The 14645-nt window shown below is 41.1% G+C and overlaps 1 protein-coding gene across 2 annotated transcripts in view; it reads right to left on the bottom strand.

Moving 5' to 3' along the window:
• The window catches only part of CDCA2 (cell division cycle associated 2), a 43891-nt gene that overhangs the window by 20374 nt on the left and 8872 nt on the right, over positions 1–14645 (bottom strand). For both annotated transcript variants that reach the window (XM_055578768.1, XM_055578767.1), the window contains exons 5-10: positions 8678–8828; positions 7177–7379; positions 5182–5269; positions 3878–4086; positions 2990–3074; positions 2136–2353 (exon numbers count right to left, since the gene is read on the bottom strand). In XM_055578768.1, coding sequence (XP_055434743.1) covers positions 2136–2353; positions 2990–3074; positions 3878–4086; positions 5182–5269; positions 7177–7379; positions 8678–8828 — 954 coding nt within the window. The remainder of the gene's footprint in view (positions 1–2135; positions 2354–2989; positions 3075–3877; positions 4087–5181; positions 5270–7176; positions 7380–8677; positions 8829–14645) is intronic.

Raw genomic sequence — 14645 nt, 5'->3', positions numbered from 1 at the left:
TGTCTCTCCACAAATGTTACCATAGGTATCATGTCTGGGCCTATTCTTACTGATTGATTTGTCCACTCATTATGGCACTGTTCCCTACACAACTATTAATTTTTACTTGGATGCCAGACATTTTGAATTTAACGTTATTTGGTGCTAGATAGTTTTGTTTTCAGAGAAGGCAATGGCACCCCACTCCAGTACTCCTGCCTGGAAAATCCCATGGACAGAGGAGCCTGGTAGGCTGAAGTTGATGGAATCGCTGAGGGTCAGACATGACTGAGCGACTTCACTTTCACTTTTCACTTTCGTGCATTGGAGAAGGAAATGGCAACCCACTCCAGTGTTCTTTCCTGGAGAATCCCAGGGACGGGGGAGCCTGGTGGGCTGCCGTCTATGGGGTCACACAGAGTCGGACACGACTGAAGTGACTTAGCAGCAGCAGCAGTTTTGTTTTGCTGGGAAGGATCAAACCATTTTATTGAGGGCCTTCAGAGGAGGGGTGAAGGGCTGGTGGACAATTACATCTGATGCCTGTAACCTGGCTCGTATCTCCACAGCTTCACAGTTGCTGAAAGTACTTCTTATATTCTTGGGTTTCATTATGCAATGCAGCTACATGAATACAAGTTGGCTGTTAGTTTAATTCTGCTCCATTTTATGAGTCAATACTCTGAGCATCTGACATCCTCTGAATTATAAGGTTTTGCTATGAGGGTTGGTGCAAACACAATTCCTGGCCTATGTGTATGCATGCTAAATCACTTCAGTCGTGTTCAACTCTTTGCGACCCTCTGGGCTGTAGCCCACCAGGCTCCTCTGTCCATGGAATTCTCTAGGCAAGAATAGTGGAGTGGGTTGCCATGCCCTCCCTCCACGGGGATCTTCCCGACAAAGGGATTGAACCCGCGTCTCTTACATCTCTTGCACTGGCAGGTGCGTTCTTTGCCACAAGTACCACCTGGGAAGCCCTGTGTGAGCTCTAGGCATTTTCCTCTGCTTCATTTGAGCGGTTCCTCCCTGGCCTGGGGCAGATTACTCACAAAGGTATGTAGACCAGCACTGACTCCAGAGAGACCCTTAGCAGATCTCCAGAGTTCTTTCTGTGCAAGTCTCTTCTCTGATGAAAACCTGGCGAACTCCAGCCTCCTTCACTTTCCCAGGCCCAAACTCCATCTTCTCAACTCAGGGAGACTTCCAGGCTCCGTCGAGGTAACGCCTCCCTGTGCTGCAGCCTGGAAATCCATCCCCGGCAGCAAGACGGGGCTCTCGTGAGGTTTACCTCCCCTGTAAACCCCCAGGGATTACTGTCTGTGCTTCCAGTAGCCAGCGTCTGTGAACCACTGTTTCTTATCTTTTTCTCTGGCTTTTGAGTTCTTTTTCATGGGAATATAAATTAGGTCCCTCTTACTCCATCTTGGCCAAAAGCAGAATATTCTTATTTCAAGGTATAATAGCGAGAGAGAATGAATAACAGTCCCAATGTAAATGGGTAAGTAAAATTAATCGGTAATTCTAAGAAATTCAAATGGCCTACAAACATGTGAAAATGTTCAAACCTCACTAACAAAATTTTCAAGTCATCTTTTTCTCCTATTAAGCTATTAAAAAAAAAAGTACAGTTAATACTCAGGGTTTACAAAGATATAATAAAATAGGATTACTTATAGTACTGAGTTCAAACAAGTACATACTTTCTGAATGCTAATTTAGCACTATGTATCAAAAAATTCAAAAACTGTTCATATCCCTGAATCTAGTTATTCTACCTGTAGAAATTTAGAACAATTTATATTTATAATATATTGATCCTAAGATTGTTGTTCTTTCACATCTTAACACCTTTGAAATCTGAGCACATGGTATGTGTCAGTTTAACTTTCAGCATTTTTTCTCAAAGAACGGCACATCTTACAATAGGTAAGGTTCCAGGAAATATGCTATGTTCAAGGAGTCATGGAAGTTATTGTTTTTAATAGGAGAAAACTGGTAGTAATCTAGCTAGAAAATGCATTAACTTATATCATGATGCACCATTCATTTTGTGGGTCATTCATTCATGATTTCAAAGCATAATTACTGGTCATGCAAATAGGTGAGGTATGATGAAAACAGAAACAAGTCTGTTTCACACTTTCCATACTTACAAGATTCTCTTCCTTGTCATCAAAATTTGGTTGAGGTAACCGCTCAGGAACTGGAGACTGTTCAAATAGCGGGGGACTGAGGCTACTTAAATCCTTTTTACGGACAGGTGTTTGTCCTTTACGCAGTGGAGTGTTAGCTGGCAAAGATTCATCAAACACTTCAGGGCTTAGTTCCTCTCCGAAAGTAACTCTCTTCCTCTTCGTTGTATTTGGCAAGGCTGTGAAAGTGAAAGTGAAAGCCACTCAGTTGTGTCTGACTCTTTGCGACCCCATGGACTATACGGTCCATGGAATTCTCCAGGGCAGAATACTGGAGTGGGTAGTCTTTCCCTTCTCCAGGGGATCTTCCCAACCCAGGAATCGAACCCAGGTCTCCCGCACTGGAAAGGCTAGTACTTTACAATTTCTTGACCTTCTGTAGGTAACTACATTTCTTATCTAAAAGGCATATCCTAGAGTCTTAACGTGACTGGATTGGCTATTCGTATAATACAAAACATAGTTTGTAGAGAGAAAAAAGTTTAAAATGGAAGAGATATACAATATTTCCAATTAAAATGTGGTAATAAATTTTAAGTAAATTTTGCATGCTGAATTTAGATAACAAGAATGGAATATCATTTCCTCTACAAATTTCACCATTATACAAAAATGGATAGATGAAGTGGATAGAACCAATTCTGAGACTCTCTGGAGAGATTCCATCCCCCACCCCTCAAGTTATCTTCATTCCCAGGTAATTTCAGAAGCATCAGGCATCAGCAGGTCATTGAAAATATCACAGACTATCTCAGATGTTTTTAATAACAAGAAAATTATATCCACATGCTTCAAAATAAACCTGAAGTTCTTACCTGCTGTTTGTTCTTTGCAACTGTTTGCAAGACTGGAGGTTAAGCTTGGACAAGTCCCATCATTATAGAGGTTGTCAAGGTGTTCCTAAACAAAATAAAAAACCATGAATAATTTTACATATATAAATACACATACACAGTCATTAAGAATGGCAACTTGGAATTCCTTTTCTGCCAAGGATAGATACTATACAGTACTGCAGATTACCTTTACTTTCATAATTGATCTAACTTAAATACCATGATATTAGCCACAAAGAAAAACTGGGTTTCCTAGTTATTACTCTAGTAAGTAGTTTTAAGCCAAAATTAAAAAACAGGAATCCATAATGTGGGCTAAATTCATTTCCTCCTTCTGGATCTGGCAAATGAAGTTAAGGAAAATATGAGTGGCCAGAATTACAGCGTACTCTGGACAGTGTCAACTGAGGTATACTGTATAAATGATCTCAAGTATGAGACTTTCCCCAAAACAAGAAAAAAAACAAGTATGTAAATAGCATAATACGGTGTTTTGGCTTTTGTTTTTTTTTTTTTAAATGTGCACTATTTTTATTTTATTTGGACCATTTTAAAAGTTTTTATTGACTTTGTTACAATATTGCTTCTGTTCTGTTTTGTGTTTCGTGTTATGTTTTGTGTTTTTTTTTTTTGGCCAGGAGGCATGTGGAATCTTCAACATACTATATTCCACACTGAGTGTAAATGAAAAAATAAAGAGCAAAAAGAAAGTGCCCAGTGCTACTACAAGTGAGAAAGAGGAGGCAAAAAAAATTATGGTGAGACATTTTCCATTAGGCCAGTATGACATAATATTTCAGAGGTACTTCTGGGAACCAAAAGCAGTCTTTATTCAATTTGCTTTAGGAGGTGTAGCTCTCTACTGACCTGCAGGCTTTCTACACACAGCTTCACAGCGGGTTTCTTCAGTACAGAACGTAGGACAAACGTCTTGGAGGACGGAAGGTCCTTCTGGCACAGTGGGGTAACCAGAGACCTAACTTTGGGAGCTGTGTCTGTGCTCACTTCTGTACATTTATCAACTGAAACAGCATCATTGGATCCTCTCTCTTCTACGGAGGCAGCATCCTGGATTCCTACAACACAGAGTTCTAACCATGAGGGGGGCAGACGTCTGAATCAGTCCATTCTACACCAAAGGTAGTGCGTATTTGCAAAGGGAGGAACATGCTCCTCAGATATTCAACCCTAAGATATCCTGCTTAGAGTGTAACATCTGGGATTTCATTTGGAAATACAAAGAAAAAAAAAAAGAGAGAGAGAGAAGTGGCACTGGTCACAGCTTTTAGTTCAAATCAAACTACTGAGGGAAAAGGTAAGGAAGGTATTTTGGCTCCATGCAAAGTTAAAGAGGAATCCTTGGCTCAGCTATTAACTGTTAACCTGCCTCCACTCATGACACTTATGATGGCCATCATGAAACTAACCTGAGCTAGACAATGAATCTTGACCAATTTTAGTGCTGCAGACAGAAGCATTTTAGGATGCCAGCCTGGTAGGAGGGAGAGGACAAGATGCTGAGGAGAAAGATTATCAAATAAAACAATTCACATTCTGTGTTGTCTAGCTGCTAAGTCATGTTTGACTCTTTGCAACCCTGTGGACTCTAGCCTACCAGGCTCCTCTGTCTATGGGATTTCCCAGGTAAGAATTCTGGAGTGGGTTGCCATTTCCTCCTCAAGGGGATCTTCTTGACCCAGGTATCGAACCTGTGTTTCCTGCACTGGCAGGCAGTTTCTTCAGCACTGAGTCACCAGGGAAGCCCTCATGTGCCGTTAAACAAGCCAAGGCTCCCCCTGCAAATTCTCATAGAAGACCACTGCCTGATGACTGACACGTAACACATACATTCTGGGTGCTTAAGAGATACAGTGATAAACACAACAGTCAAAGCCTCCATGGCCTGAGAACAAAGAGACAACATAAAATATAGTAACTGGGAGGTACAGAAGGAAGGAAGGAGGGGGCTGTGCCTGTAAAAGGGCAGTATGTTATCTCTCATACAACAAGAGCTCTGAAACATTTCTACTAAACCATGAGCTCCTAAAATGCAAGGAATGGTTTCAGTGTGTCCAAATGTTCACATATAAGTAAATCAACCACAAATGTCTACTGAAAAAACATTTCATGGGTGAATCAGCACAGGTACCAAGGAAAAATGTAATACTTACCACTTGAAGCCTCTGTAAGTTCTGAAAGTAGAGGAGACTCATTCATTAAACATCCACACTGTAGATTTAAACCAGATGCAGAAGATTTCTTGGGGGGCAAAAACAGTGAAGAAGTATTAAATTTTATTATTTATAGGATTACTATTTTTATAAAGATTTGAGTTAGCATTACAGATTATCTGGAAATCTGATGTTAAATCAATCAATATATCACTTCATTATCTAGTTAATTTTTATGGAAGTATGTAGGAATAGAACTAAAAACAGAGTTTTCATTCTCACTAACTCCTAAACATCCAATCCAACAATGCTCAATTCCCTAGGAAGTGTTCACAGGGCATAGTTTTTGCTGCCTTATTGTTTGAAGTCTAGAAAACTATGTTAACTACTTTCCTTAAAGAGGAAATTCTCAAAATAATGAAAAACAAAATTACTAATCAAACAACAGAAGATATCAAAAGCTAGAAAGGGAAAACCATTAATGGTCAGGGTAGAAAACACACTCCTATTAATATGGAAACCATTTCTAAATCATGATGTGTCCAAAAATTAATCAAAATTCTGATTAAAAAATTACCATCAGATGATTTCATATCAACTAGAACAGGGCAGAGAGAGTAGAGATTATAAGCGACTCTGAGATACATATGAAACTCATGGGTCCTGATGGTTGACCATAATGGGCAGCAAACATCTATTAAGCCAGTCTAGACAGGATCAACAGGACATGTGCTGGAGCTACATGACAGAGAAGGTGCAAGGAAAAAAGCTTCCGCTCTACTGGCATAAGGTGTCTTCTCTCAGTAAAGAAACAGGAACCTACTGTATCAAAGCAAAACTCAGGGTCATGAGAGAACTAGCTCCCTGTTTACACTTGTGTGAAGGTCGAGGATCCTCGGGTTGGTGGTGCTAGTGGTAAAGAATCTGCCTGCCAATGCAGGAGACGTAAGAGATGCGGGTTTGATCTCTGGGTCGGGAAGACCCCCAAGAGGAGGGCATGGCAACCCACTCCAGTATTCTTGCCTGGAGAATCCCACAGACAGAGGAGCCTCGTGGGCTATGGTCCATACGGTCTCAAAGAGTCAGACATGACTGATGCAACTAAGCATGCATACACGCAAGGATCTGCAACAGTATTATTGAACTCGTGTTGCTTATCATCTTTTGATGATGTTGACAGCCTCTAAGCAGTTATAAGCAACAACAAAAAAACCCCTATGGCTACTTGAAAGAAGTGGGGAGAGGAAGAGAAAAATTGCTAAATGACACCTTGCTTTCCAGCTAGTATTAAACCACTGAAGGGCTGCAACGCAGACATGACAGACCCCAGACCTTGGGGGTACAGCCCAAGTGTAACCGTCACCTCATTTACCAGGTCTATGTAAGTAAGATGCTCATATGTCTACTGCCTACAGCAGACAAAATGCTGTTCAAGGGTGGGACTGGGACTTTCTCACCATGGTACCGTTGGTATCTAGAATAACACATGGCAAATAGAAGATCACAGGGCTTCATTTTGTATAGTGTTTTTCATATCAAAAGCAACATATTGATCAAAGCAGTCTCTTATAGCCAGTAAGCCAACCAACCACACAAAAATTTAACAAGCAGGAAATCCCTCATACACACACAATTTAAAACCCAGCTCAAATACAGTAATAGCATGTTGTTGTTCTTGTTTAGTCACTAAGTCCGAATCTTTTGCAACCCTGTGGATGGTAGTCCTACCAGGCTCCTCTGTCCATGGGATTTCCCAGGCAAGAATACTAGAGTGGGTTGTCATTTCCTTCTCCAGGGGATCTTCCAGACTTAGGGACTGAACCTGTGTCTCCTACATTGGCAGGTGGGTTCCTTTACCACTGACCCACCTGGGAAGCCCAAAACACTGCAACACAACATACGTAAGTACTACAACTGCAAAAGGGCATTGATGGTCCTCAAACTGCTAGCTAGAAAGACCAAAACTTCATTTCCTGTTCCCAGTAAGTGCATTACCTGGGAGAGATCAGCACAAGTTTCAACAGCACACTTCATGTCTGTACTGGGACAAGCAGCGACATTAACACCGCAGGTCTGGAGATCAACCGCATCAGTTAGATTTACATTAGAGCTGCTTGGAGAGGATAGTCTCCGACGTTTGGATGATGACTGTGCAGAGAACTCAGACAGCTGACATTCACCAAGACTTTCCTTTTTGGCTAGGTACACAAAACAAAAGAAAAACAAAACAGGTTCAAAGATTTTCTTTTACAATATCATTTGAAAACTGCACCCATCATCATAATTTCATGATGTAATTTAATGCTTGAACATAAATCCTTTAACAATGAAAAGGAAAATCTAGTAGTACATTTTTATTCAAAAAGGAAATCTAACTGAAATGCAAGAGAACATGACTACTAAAAGGATAACAATTATCAGAATTAACTTTCTTTGGGCTTTCAAAAGATACACCAAGATATATTTGCATTTCTGATATAATATCTCATTCTATTTTTTTAATTTAAAATGAAACCTTTTCTTTTGAACATTTTAAAGGATGTGGTTATGTTCCAATATTGGTTCTGTTCTGACTGTATATGATTTTATGAAAAATACAGCCACAATTTTTCCTGGGTACAAAAAGGGAATTTAATTGTCCACAGAATTTATAGCAATTGTGTAAATAAAATATCTTAAAGCTCAGATAAAAACTGAAAAATAGGTAAGTTACAAATCACAAATATAAATGAGTGTATGGGAGCAGGTTGTATACTGCAGAGGCAGATGTACTGGATTTGTATTAGTAACAATGCCCTACAATCAAGTAGGTGTTGAAATGTACCTGAAGATGGTTCAACAAACCAAACAAAACCATTTGGAACCTTAGGATTACATCAATTACAGCAAGGCCAGGATTTTGTCTAGTTCTGGGGTCTGAAATGCTTTGTGGTTGGAAAATCAAAAGTGACAGAAAAAATTATCAAAAAGTTACAATCTAAAACTTATGGTAAAGAGTAGGCTATTGAGATGTCAGAATAAATATATCTGTTTACAATATCAGGGTTGGGTGTTTGGTATTCATATAAATGCTTACCAAAATTAATAATAATCCTCTAAAAAACCAAGGGTTTGACAGAAAAACAACAAAATTCTGTAGGCAATTATCCTTCAATATAAAAATAAATTTAAAAAGAAAAAAAAAAGAAGGGTTGTTCACCCAAATCTACGGGCATGCCCACTTTTAAAGATGAAACAGTCCATGGGCTCTGACATTGTAACATTTAACAGTTAATTGTGGCCATATGAAAACATAAGGTGTATGCTCAGGAATGATGTTTTTTCAAAAGAAATCAGAAATCTAGATTTTTGTGTGAAACATCCCAAATTTTAAATGTTATGGCTTTATTCAGAAAAGATAGCTTTCACACTATAGAAGTAAATCTTTTTTTTAATATCTCAGAGGTTTGTCTCAAAAGATGCAAAAGTCCAAACAGACTGAATTCTTTCTACTCACTCAAGCCTCTGGTCTTGAACACTCCTTTTGCCTCTGAGGATTCAGGACAGTCAGTCATTTTCTCGTTTTCCTTTATGGAGTTAAAAGCCAAATGGAAGGCAGACATTTGCTCTCTTAAAGAATAAACATTTCGATACAAAGCAGGGCTGCCCTGTTAAAATATAGAAGCACAGAGGACATTACAAATCAAGCCAAAGATGGGCTTTTTGAAGATCAGAGGTAAAAAGTTAATAGAGAAGAGACCCTCCTCCCTTGAATCGAACATTTTTTAAACAATTTTTTTTATTTTCTGGCCATGCCACTCAGCATGCGGGATCTTAGTTCCCTAAGAGTTGAACCTGTGCCCCTGCAGCGGAAGGATTCCCTTTAGTGGAACCGTGGAGTCTTAACTACTAGATCAGCAGGGAAGTCCCAAATCATGTATTTTTAGTCTGAACATTCAGTGTGCTGCCCTCATCTCTGTTTCTCCTCTCTCCTACTTGTGCTGAGTTGCTCAGTTGTGTACGATTCTTTGTGACTCCACGGACTGTAGCCCGCCAGGCTCCTCTGTCCATGGGATTCTCCAGGCAAGAATACTGGAGTGGGTTGCCATGTCCTCCTCCAGGGGATCTTCCCAACTCAGGGATCAAAGCCAGGTCTCCCGCATTGCAGGCAGATTCTTTACCATCTGAGCCACCAGGGAAGCCCAAGAATACTGGATTGGGTAGCCTATCCCTTCTCCAGCAGGTCTTCCTGACCCAGGAATCAAATCGGGGTCTTCTGAATTGCAGGTGCATTATTTACCAGCTGAAATACCAGGCAAGCCTTACCAAAGAGCAACAGCTACTCTTTGGTAGCTATTAAAAGTTTATATTACTATAAACATGGAGCAAAAGGTTGGCCAGTACTGATATTGACAAACCCATGGAGGAGAGAAGAGAAGTCTGTCTGGAGTAGATGGGAAGCACTTTAAAAAGAAACCCAGACAAAACACATCCCAATTATTTGAGAGTTAAACAAATCTTTACATTCAATGACTTCCCTGGTGACTCAGATGGTAAAGAATCTGTCTGCAACGTGAGAGACACAGGTTTGATCCCTAGGTCAGGAAGATTCCCTGAAGAAGGAAATGGCATCCCACTCCAGTATTCTTGCCTAGAGAATTCCATGGCAGAGGAGCCTAATGGGCTACAGTCGATGGGGTCACGGAGTCGGACACAACAGAGCGACTAACACTTTTACTTTCATGAACGTTGAATTATATATGTTGTTTACATATGATGTATATTATCCCTTAAAAACTGTACAGAAGAACTTTTCTTCCTGTTGGATGAGTAGCAGGCGCATGAAACGATGCTCAACATCACTAATCATTAGGGAAATGCAAATCAAAACCTCAGTGAGGTATCACCTCACAGCTGTCAGCATAGCCACCATCAAAAAGCTCACAGATCAGGACTTCCCTGGTGGTCCAGTGGTTAAGACTCCATGCTTCACTGCAGGGGGCATGGGTTTGATCCCTGGATGGTAACTAAGATTCTGCATGCCACATGGTGTGACCAAAGGAAAAAAAGGAACCCTCATTGCTGTTGGTAGGAATGGAAATTGGTGTAGCCACTGTGGAAAATAGTATGGAGGTCTCTGAAAGAACTAAAAATAGAACTACCACATGACCCAGCCATTCACCTGGATATATAACCCCCTAAAACCTCTAACTCGAAGAGATATATGAACCCCAATGTTCATAGCAGCATTATTTTCAACTGCCAAGATATGGAAGCAACCTAAGCATCCATCAGCAGACCAATGGATACACAATGTGTGTACTGGAACATCCATAATATACTGGAATACTACTCAGCCATAAAAAAGACTGTAATTCTGCCACCTGCATCAAATGCACTTGGAAGGTATCATGTTAACTGAAATCAGACAGACAAAGACAAATACTATACGATATCACTTATATGTCAATCTAAAAAACACAGCAAAAATAAAAACACAGTGAACTAGAGAATATAACAAAAAACAATCAAACAGCTCTAGAGAACAAAATACTTTTTATGGGACAGGGGTAATATGGGGTTGGGGGGTGGTGAGTGGGAGGTACAAACTAGTGGATGTAAGATAGGTTACAAGGATATATCGTACAACACAGGGAATATAACCAATACTTTGTAATACCTATAAGTAGAATATAAACTTTAGAAATTATATGAAAAGTAAAAATTAAAAAATTAAAGTCAGTATTAAGAATGTTTTGTCTACATAGTTAGTGAAGGGTTTACCCAATAATTAAAGAGAGAGAGAAACTATATGAAGATTAAGGTTACAAGAAAACAACAAATTCTGGAGACAGAGCTACGAAGAAGGGACAAGAAGAAACTATTTGGAAATTTTACCAAATTTTGCTAAAAATAACATTTGACGATCTGCCTTGGCCCCTGTGTCATGTGGAAGTCTCAGCATAACTAGTTCCATTCATGCTGGTCTCTATTCATTTCCATCCATACACACACCAGGGGCCAGAACAAGAGACAGATGTTCTGCAGTAGCTTGGATACCTTCCTACACATACCGTCTCTCCTTTGGCAACCCTGAGCTAAATCTTTCTGATGTCATAGGGGGCTTACTTCCTCAGAGGTGAAACCTAGTCATTTGCTCAAACTACAAAGCCAAATAGTTAAAAACAGAGCTCTCTGGAAACTCCGCTAACAGCTGAAGAGTCATCAAATTAAATTGGTACTAGCAGGGGTGGGGGTAGGGAGCTTCCCTGGTGGCTCAGTGGTAAAGAACCTGTCTGCCAAAGCTGTTTAGTCGCCCAGTCGTGTCCAACGCTTTGTGATCCCATGAACTGTAGCCCACCAGACTCTTCTCTGTGGGATTTCCCAGGCAACAATATTGGAGTGAGCTACCATTTCCTTCTCCAGCCAATGTAGGAGACATAGGTTTAATCCCTGATCTGGGACGATCCCCTGGAGAAGGAAATGGCAACCCACTCCAATATTCCTGCCTGGAAATCTCATGGACAGAGCAGCCTGGCAGGCTACAGTTCATGAAGTCGCCAAAGAGTCAGACACGACTTAGTGACTAAACAACCACGAGCAGGGGCAGAAGTGCCAGATAAATGTGATGTATAATGTAAGAGTTCTGTTACCCATAAAATAAATTACTGATTAAGTTCTCTATCTAGAACTTCTCCCCACCCACCACCCCCATCTGTATTATTTAGACTAACATATTTCCACTGATTTGGAGCTTACAGCAATTTAAGGAATTCCACTAACAAGCAAAAATAAAATAAAAAAATACTTCTCTTTAAGATATCATATGGAGAAAACCCTGTTAAAATCTTGAAGCCATGTTTGATGATGAATCTGCTCATACTCTTGATTTTATTCCCAGTTAAATACATTCATAAAGCAAACTTTGTTACATAATAGAACATTTAAAATTCAAACAGGTTGACCATGTAAACGTTTATGACATGACATTCATAAAAAGCTGGTTGGTGGTCAACTCTCATCTGAGATACAGAGAAAGAAAGGGTTTATCCTAAAGCCATACAATTTATGTTTAATGTACCTTTTTTGTAAACTTATATTTGAACATGGGAAGGTTAGGTTTAATCTCCTAGGAGTCTGGCCCATTTTGATATCTGCTTTAAACAAATTAAAGGTTCCCCAGTCAAAATCATTGTTCCTCTATTTTCTGATTGAGAAAGAGAACAACGTTCATATATGAAAAGTAAAGGAAGCATTAAAAAACATACTGCTTTTTTTGGATACTTGTGTCTTAGGAATTATATCATTCAGTCAACATTCTTTCCCTGTGCCAGAAACCATTTGAAAGGCTCAGAATACAGGAGGAAATGACATTCTAGAGTAAAATTCTGAAAATGTATTCATATAATTTCAAGTACAAGAGGTGCCACTGAGAAGCTAAAAAAGGAGTGTGATTCGGTAATAACAGTGCTGCTCTACTTAAGTCAGGACAGCACTCCCTCTGAAGTAACAGCTGAGTTGAAACCAAAACATTAAGTGGGAGACTAAAGAATTCACCTACAATGCACAAGAACTGGATTCGAACCGTGGGTCAGGAAGATCCGCTGCAGAAGGGAATGGCAACCCACTCCAGTACTCTTGCTTGGAGAATTCCATGGACAGAGGAGTCCACAGGATCGCAGAGAGTCGGACAAGACTCACTGACCAACACTATGAATATGAATGAAAGGAAGATACGAGAAAAGGGAGGCATTCTGCAAGAACAAGGCAGAACAAGAGGCCTGGAATGCAGAGAGGATGCGGCAGAAAGAAGGCAAGGGGGCCCAGAAAATGCAGGAGACAGGGAGCTGAGGATGGAGTGGGCAGGGCTCGGATCAGGGAGGGCATGAAGGCTTCGAGATGTGGTTTGTGTTTAATTGAAGGCATAACGGGAATCCATGGGAAGGTTTTAAGATGCAGAGTGATTGATCTGATTCATACTTTAGCATTTTTATTATTTTTGTTGTTGTTGCACCCCACGGCATGTGAAATCTTTGTTTTCCAGTCAGGGATTGAACCTGCGCTCCCTTGCATTGGAAGGGTGGAGTCTTAACCACTGGACTGCCAAGCAAGTCCCTTATTCGTACTTGAAATGTATCGCTCTGACTGCTCTGTGGGATGGTGGATGGATCAGGGAAGGTGAGAAGGAGACTAGTTATGAAGAAGCTGCTGGTGATTCAGGTAGAAAGCACGTAAGGGCTGTAGCAGCCAAGCTGAGAGATGTGAGAGCTTACAGAGAGGTTTCTGAAATGAACTGAAAAGGCAATGCTGTGTTGGATGTGAGGGATTAAAAGGAAATGAAACCGAGGAAGACTGGCAGGTTGTTGGCCAGAGCAACTGGACGATGGTGTGTGCTGAGATGGGGAAATGGTGGGGAATGGAAACCGAGACTTTAGCTGTGACCATGTAATGGCAACCCACTCCAGTGTTCTTGCCTGAAGAATCCCAGGGACAGAGAAGCCTAGTGGGCTGCTGTCTATGGGGTCGCACAGAGTTGGACACAACTGAAGCGACTTAGCAGCAGCAGCAGCATGTAATGCTCGAAGTGCTTACTGAAACACCAAAGGGAAGATGCTGAATAGGCAAGAGGGTATCTGAGTATGAGCTCTACAGAACTTCGGGCCAACTTTATGAGTCACAAGTCTATAGACAATGTCCAAAGTCATGGGAAAGGATTATTTTACATAAGGAAAGCAACAAGATGGGGGCAGAGGAGAGTCTGGGGCGCTCAAACATTTTTGAGGGGAGAACTAAAAAAGGGAGATCTGCAGAGGCAGGGATGACAATAACAAGAAGAAAATGAGGTGAGTTTGGTATCCCCAAGAGCCAAGCAAAGTGCTTCAAGGAAGGAGTAGCTGCTGCTGCTGCTAAGTCACTTCAGTTGTGTCCGACTCTGTGCGACCCCATAGACGGCAGCCCACTAGGCTCTCCCGTCCCTGGGATTCTCCAGGCAAGAACACTGGAGTGGGTTGCCATTTCTTTCTCCAATGCATGAAAGTGAAAAGTGAAAGTGAAGTCGCTCAGTCGTGTCTGACCCTCATCGACCCCATGGACTGCAGCTTTCCAGGCTCCTCCGTCCATTGGATTTTCCAGGCAAGAGTACTGGAGTGGGGTGCCATTGCCTTCTCCGAGGGAGTAGCTGAGTTCAGTCAAATGCTGAGGCAATGCTGATTAAGATGCAAAGTAAGACTTAATCAATCATGGTCTTGGCCAAGGTGTGGGCCATTTGGGATCAAGGCAGAAGCCCAGGTGGAGTGGCTACAGACACTGGAGATGATGGAAGAGGAGTGAGACAGGACAACTGTTCAAGGAGTTTCCTGTGAGGGACAGGCACAGAAATAGGACGCCATGGGGGTCTAGACAAAGTTAAGTGGCAGCCGCTCAGTCATGTCTGACTATGTCCCCGTGTATTGCAGCCCACCAGGCTCCTCTGTCCATGGGATCCT

This window comes from Bubalus kerabau, chromosome 4, assembly GCF_029407905.1.
Source record: "Bubalus kerabau isolate K-KA32 ecotype Philippines breed swamp buffalo chromosome 4, PCC_UOA_SB_1v2, whole genome shotgun sequence".
Taxonomy (NCBI): Eukaryota; Metazoa; Chordata; class Mammalia; order Artiodactyla; family Bovidae; genus Bubalus; species Bubalus kerabau.
The sequence above is the reverse complement of the archived record's forward strand: the minus strand, read 5'-3'. Positions and strand labels throughout refer to the sequence as shown.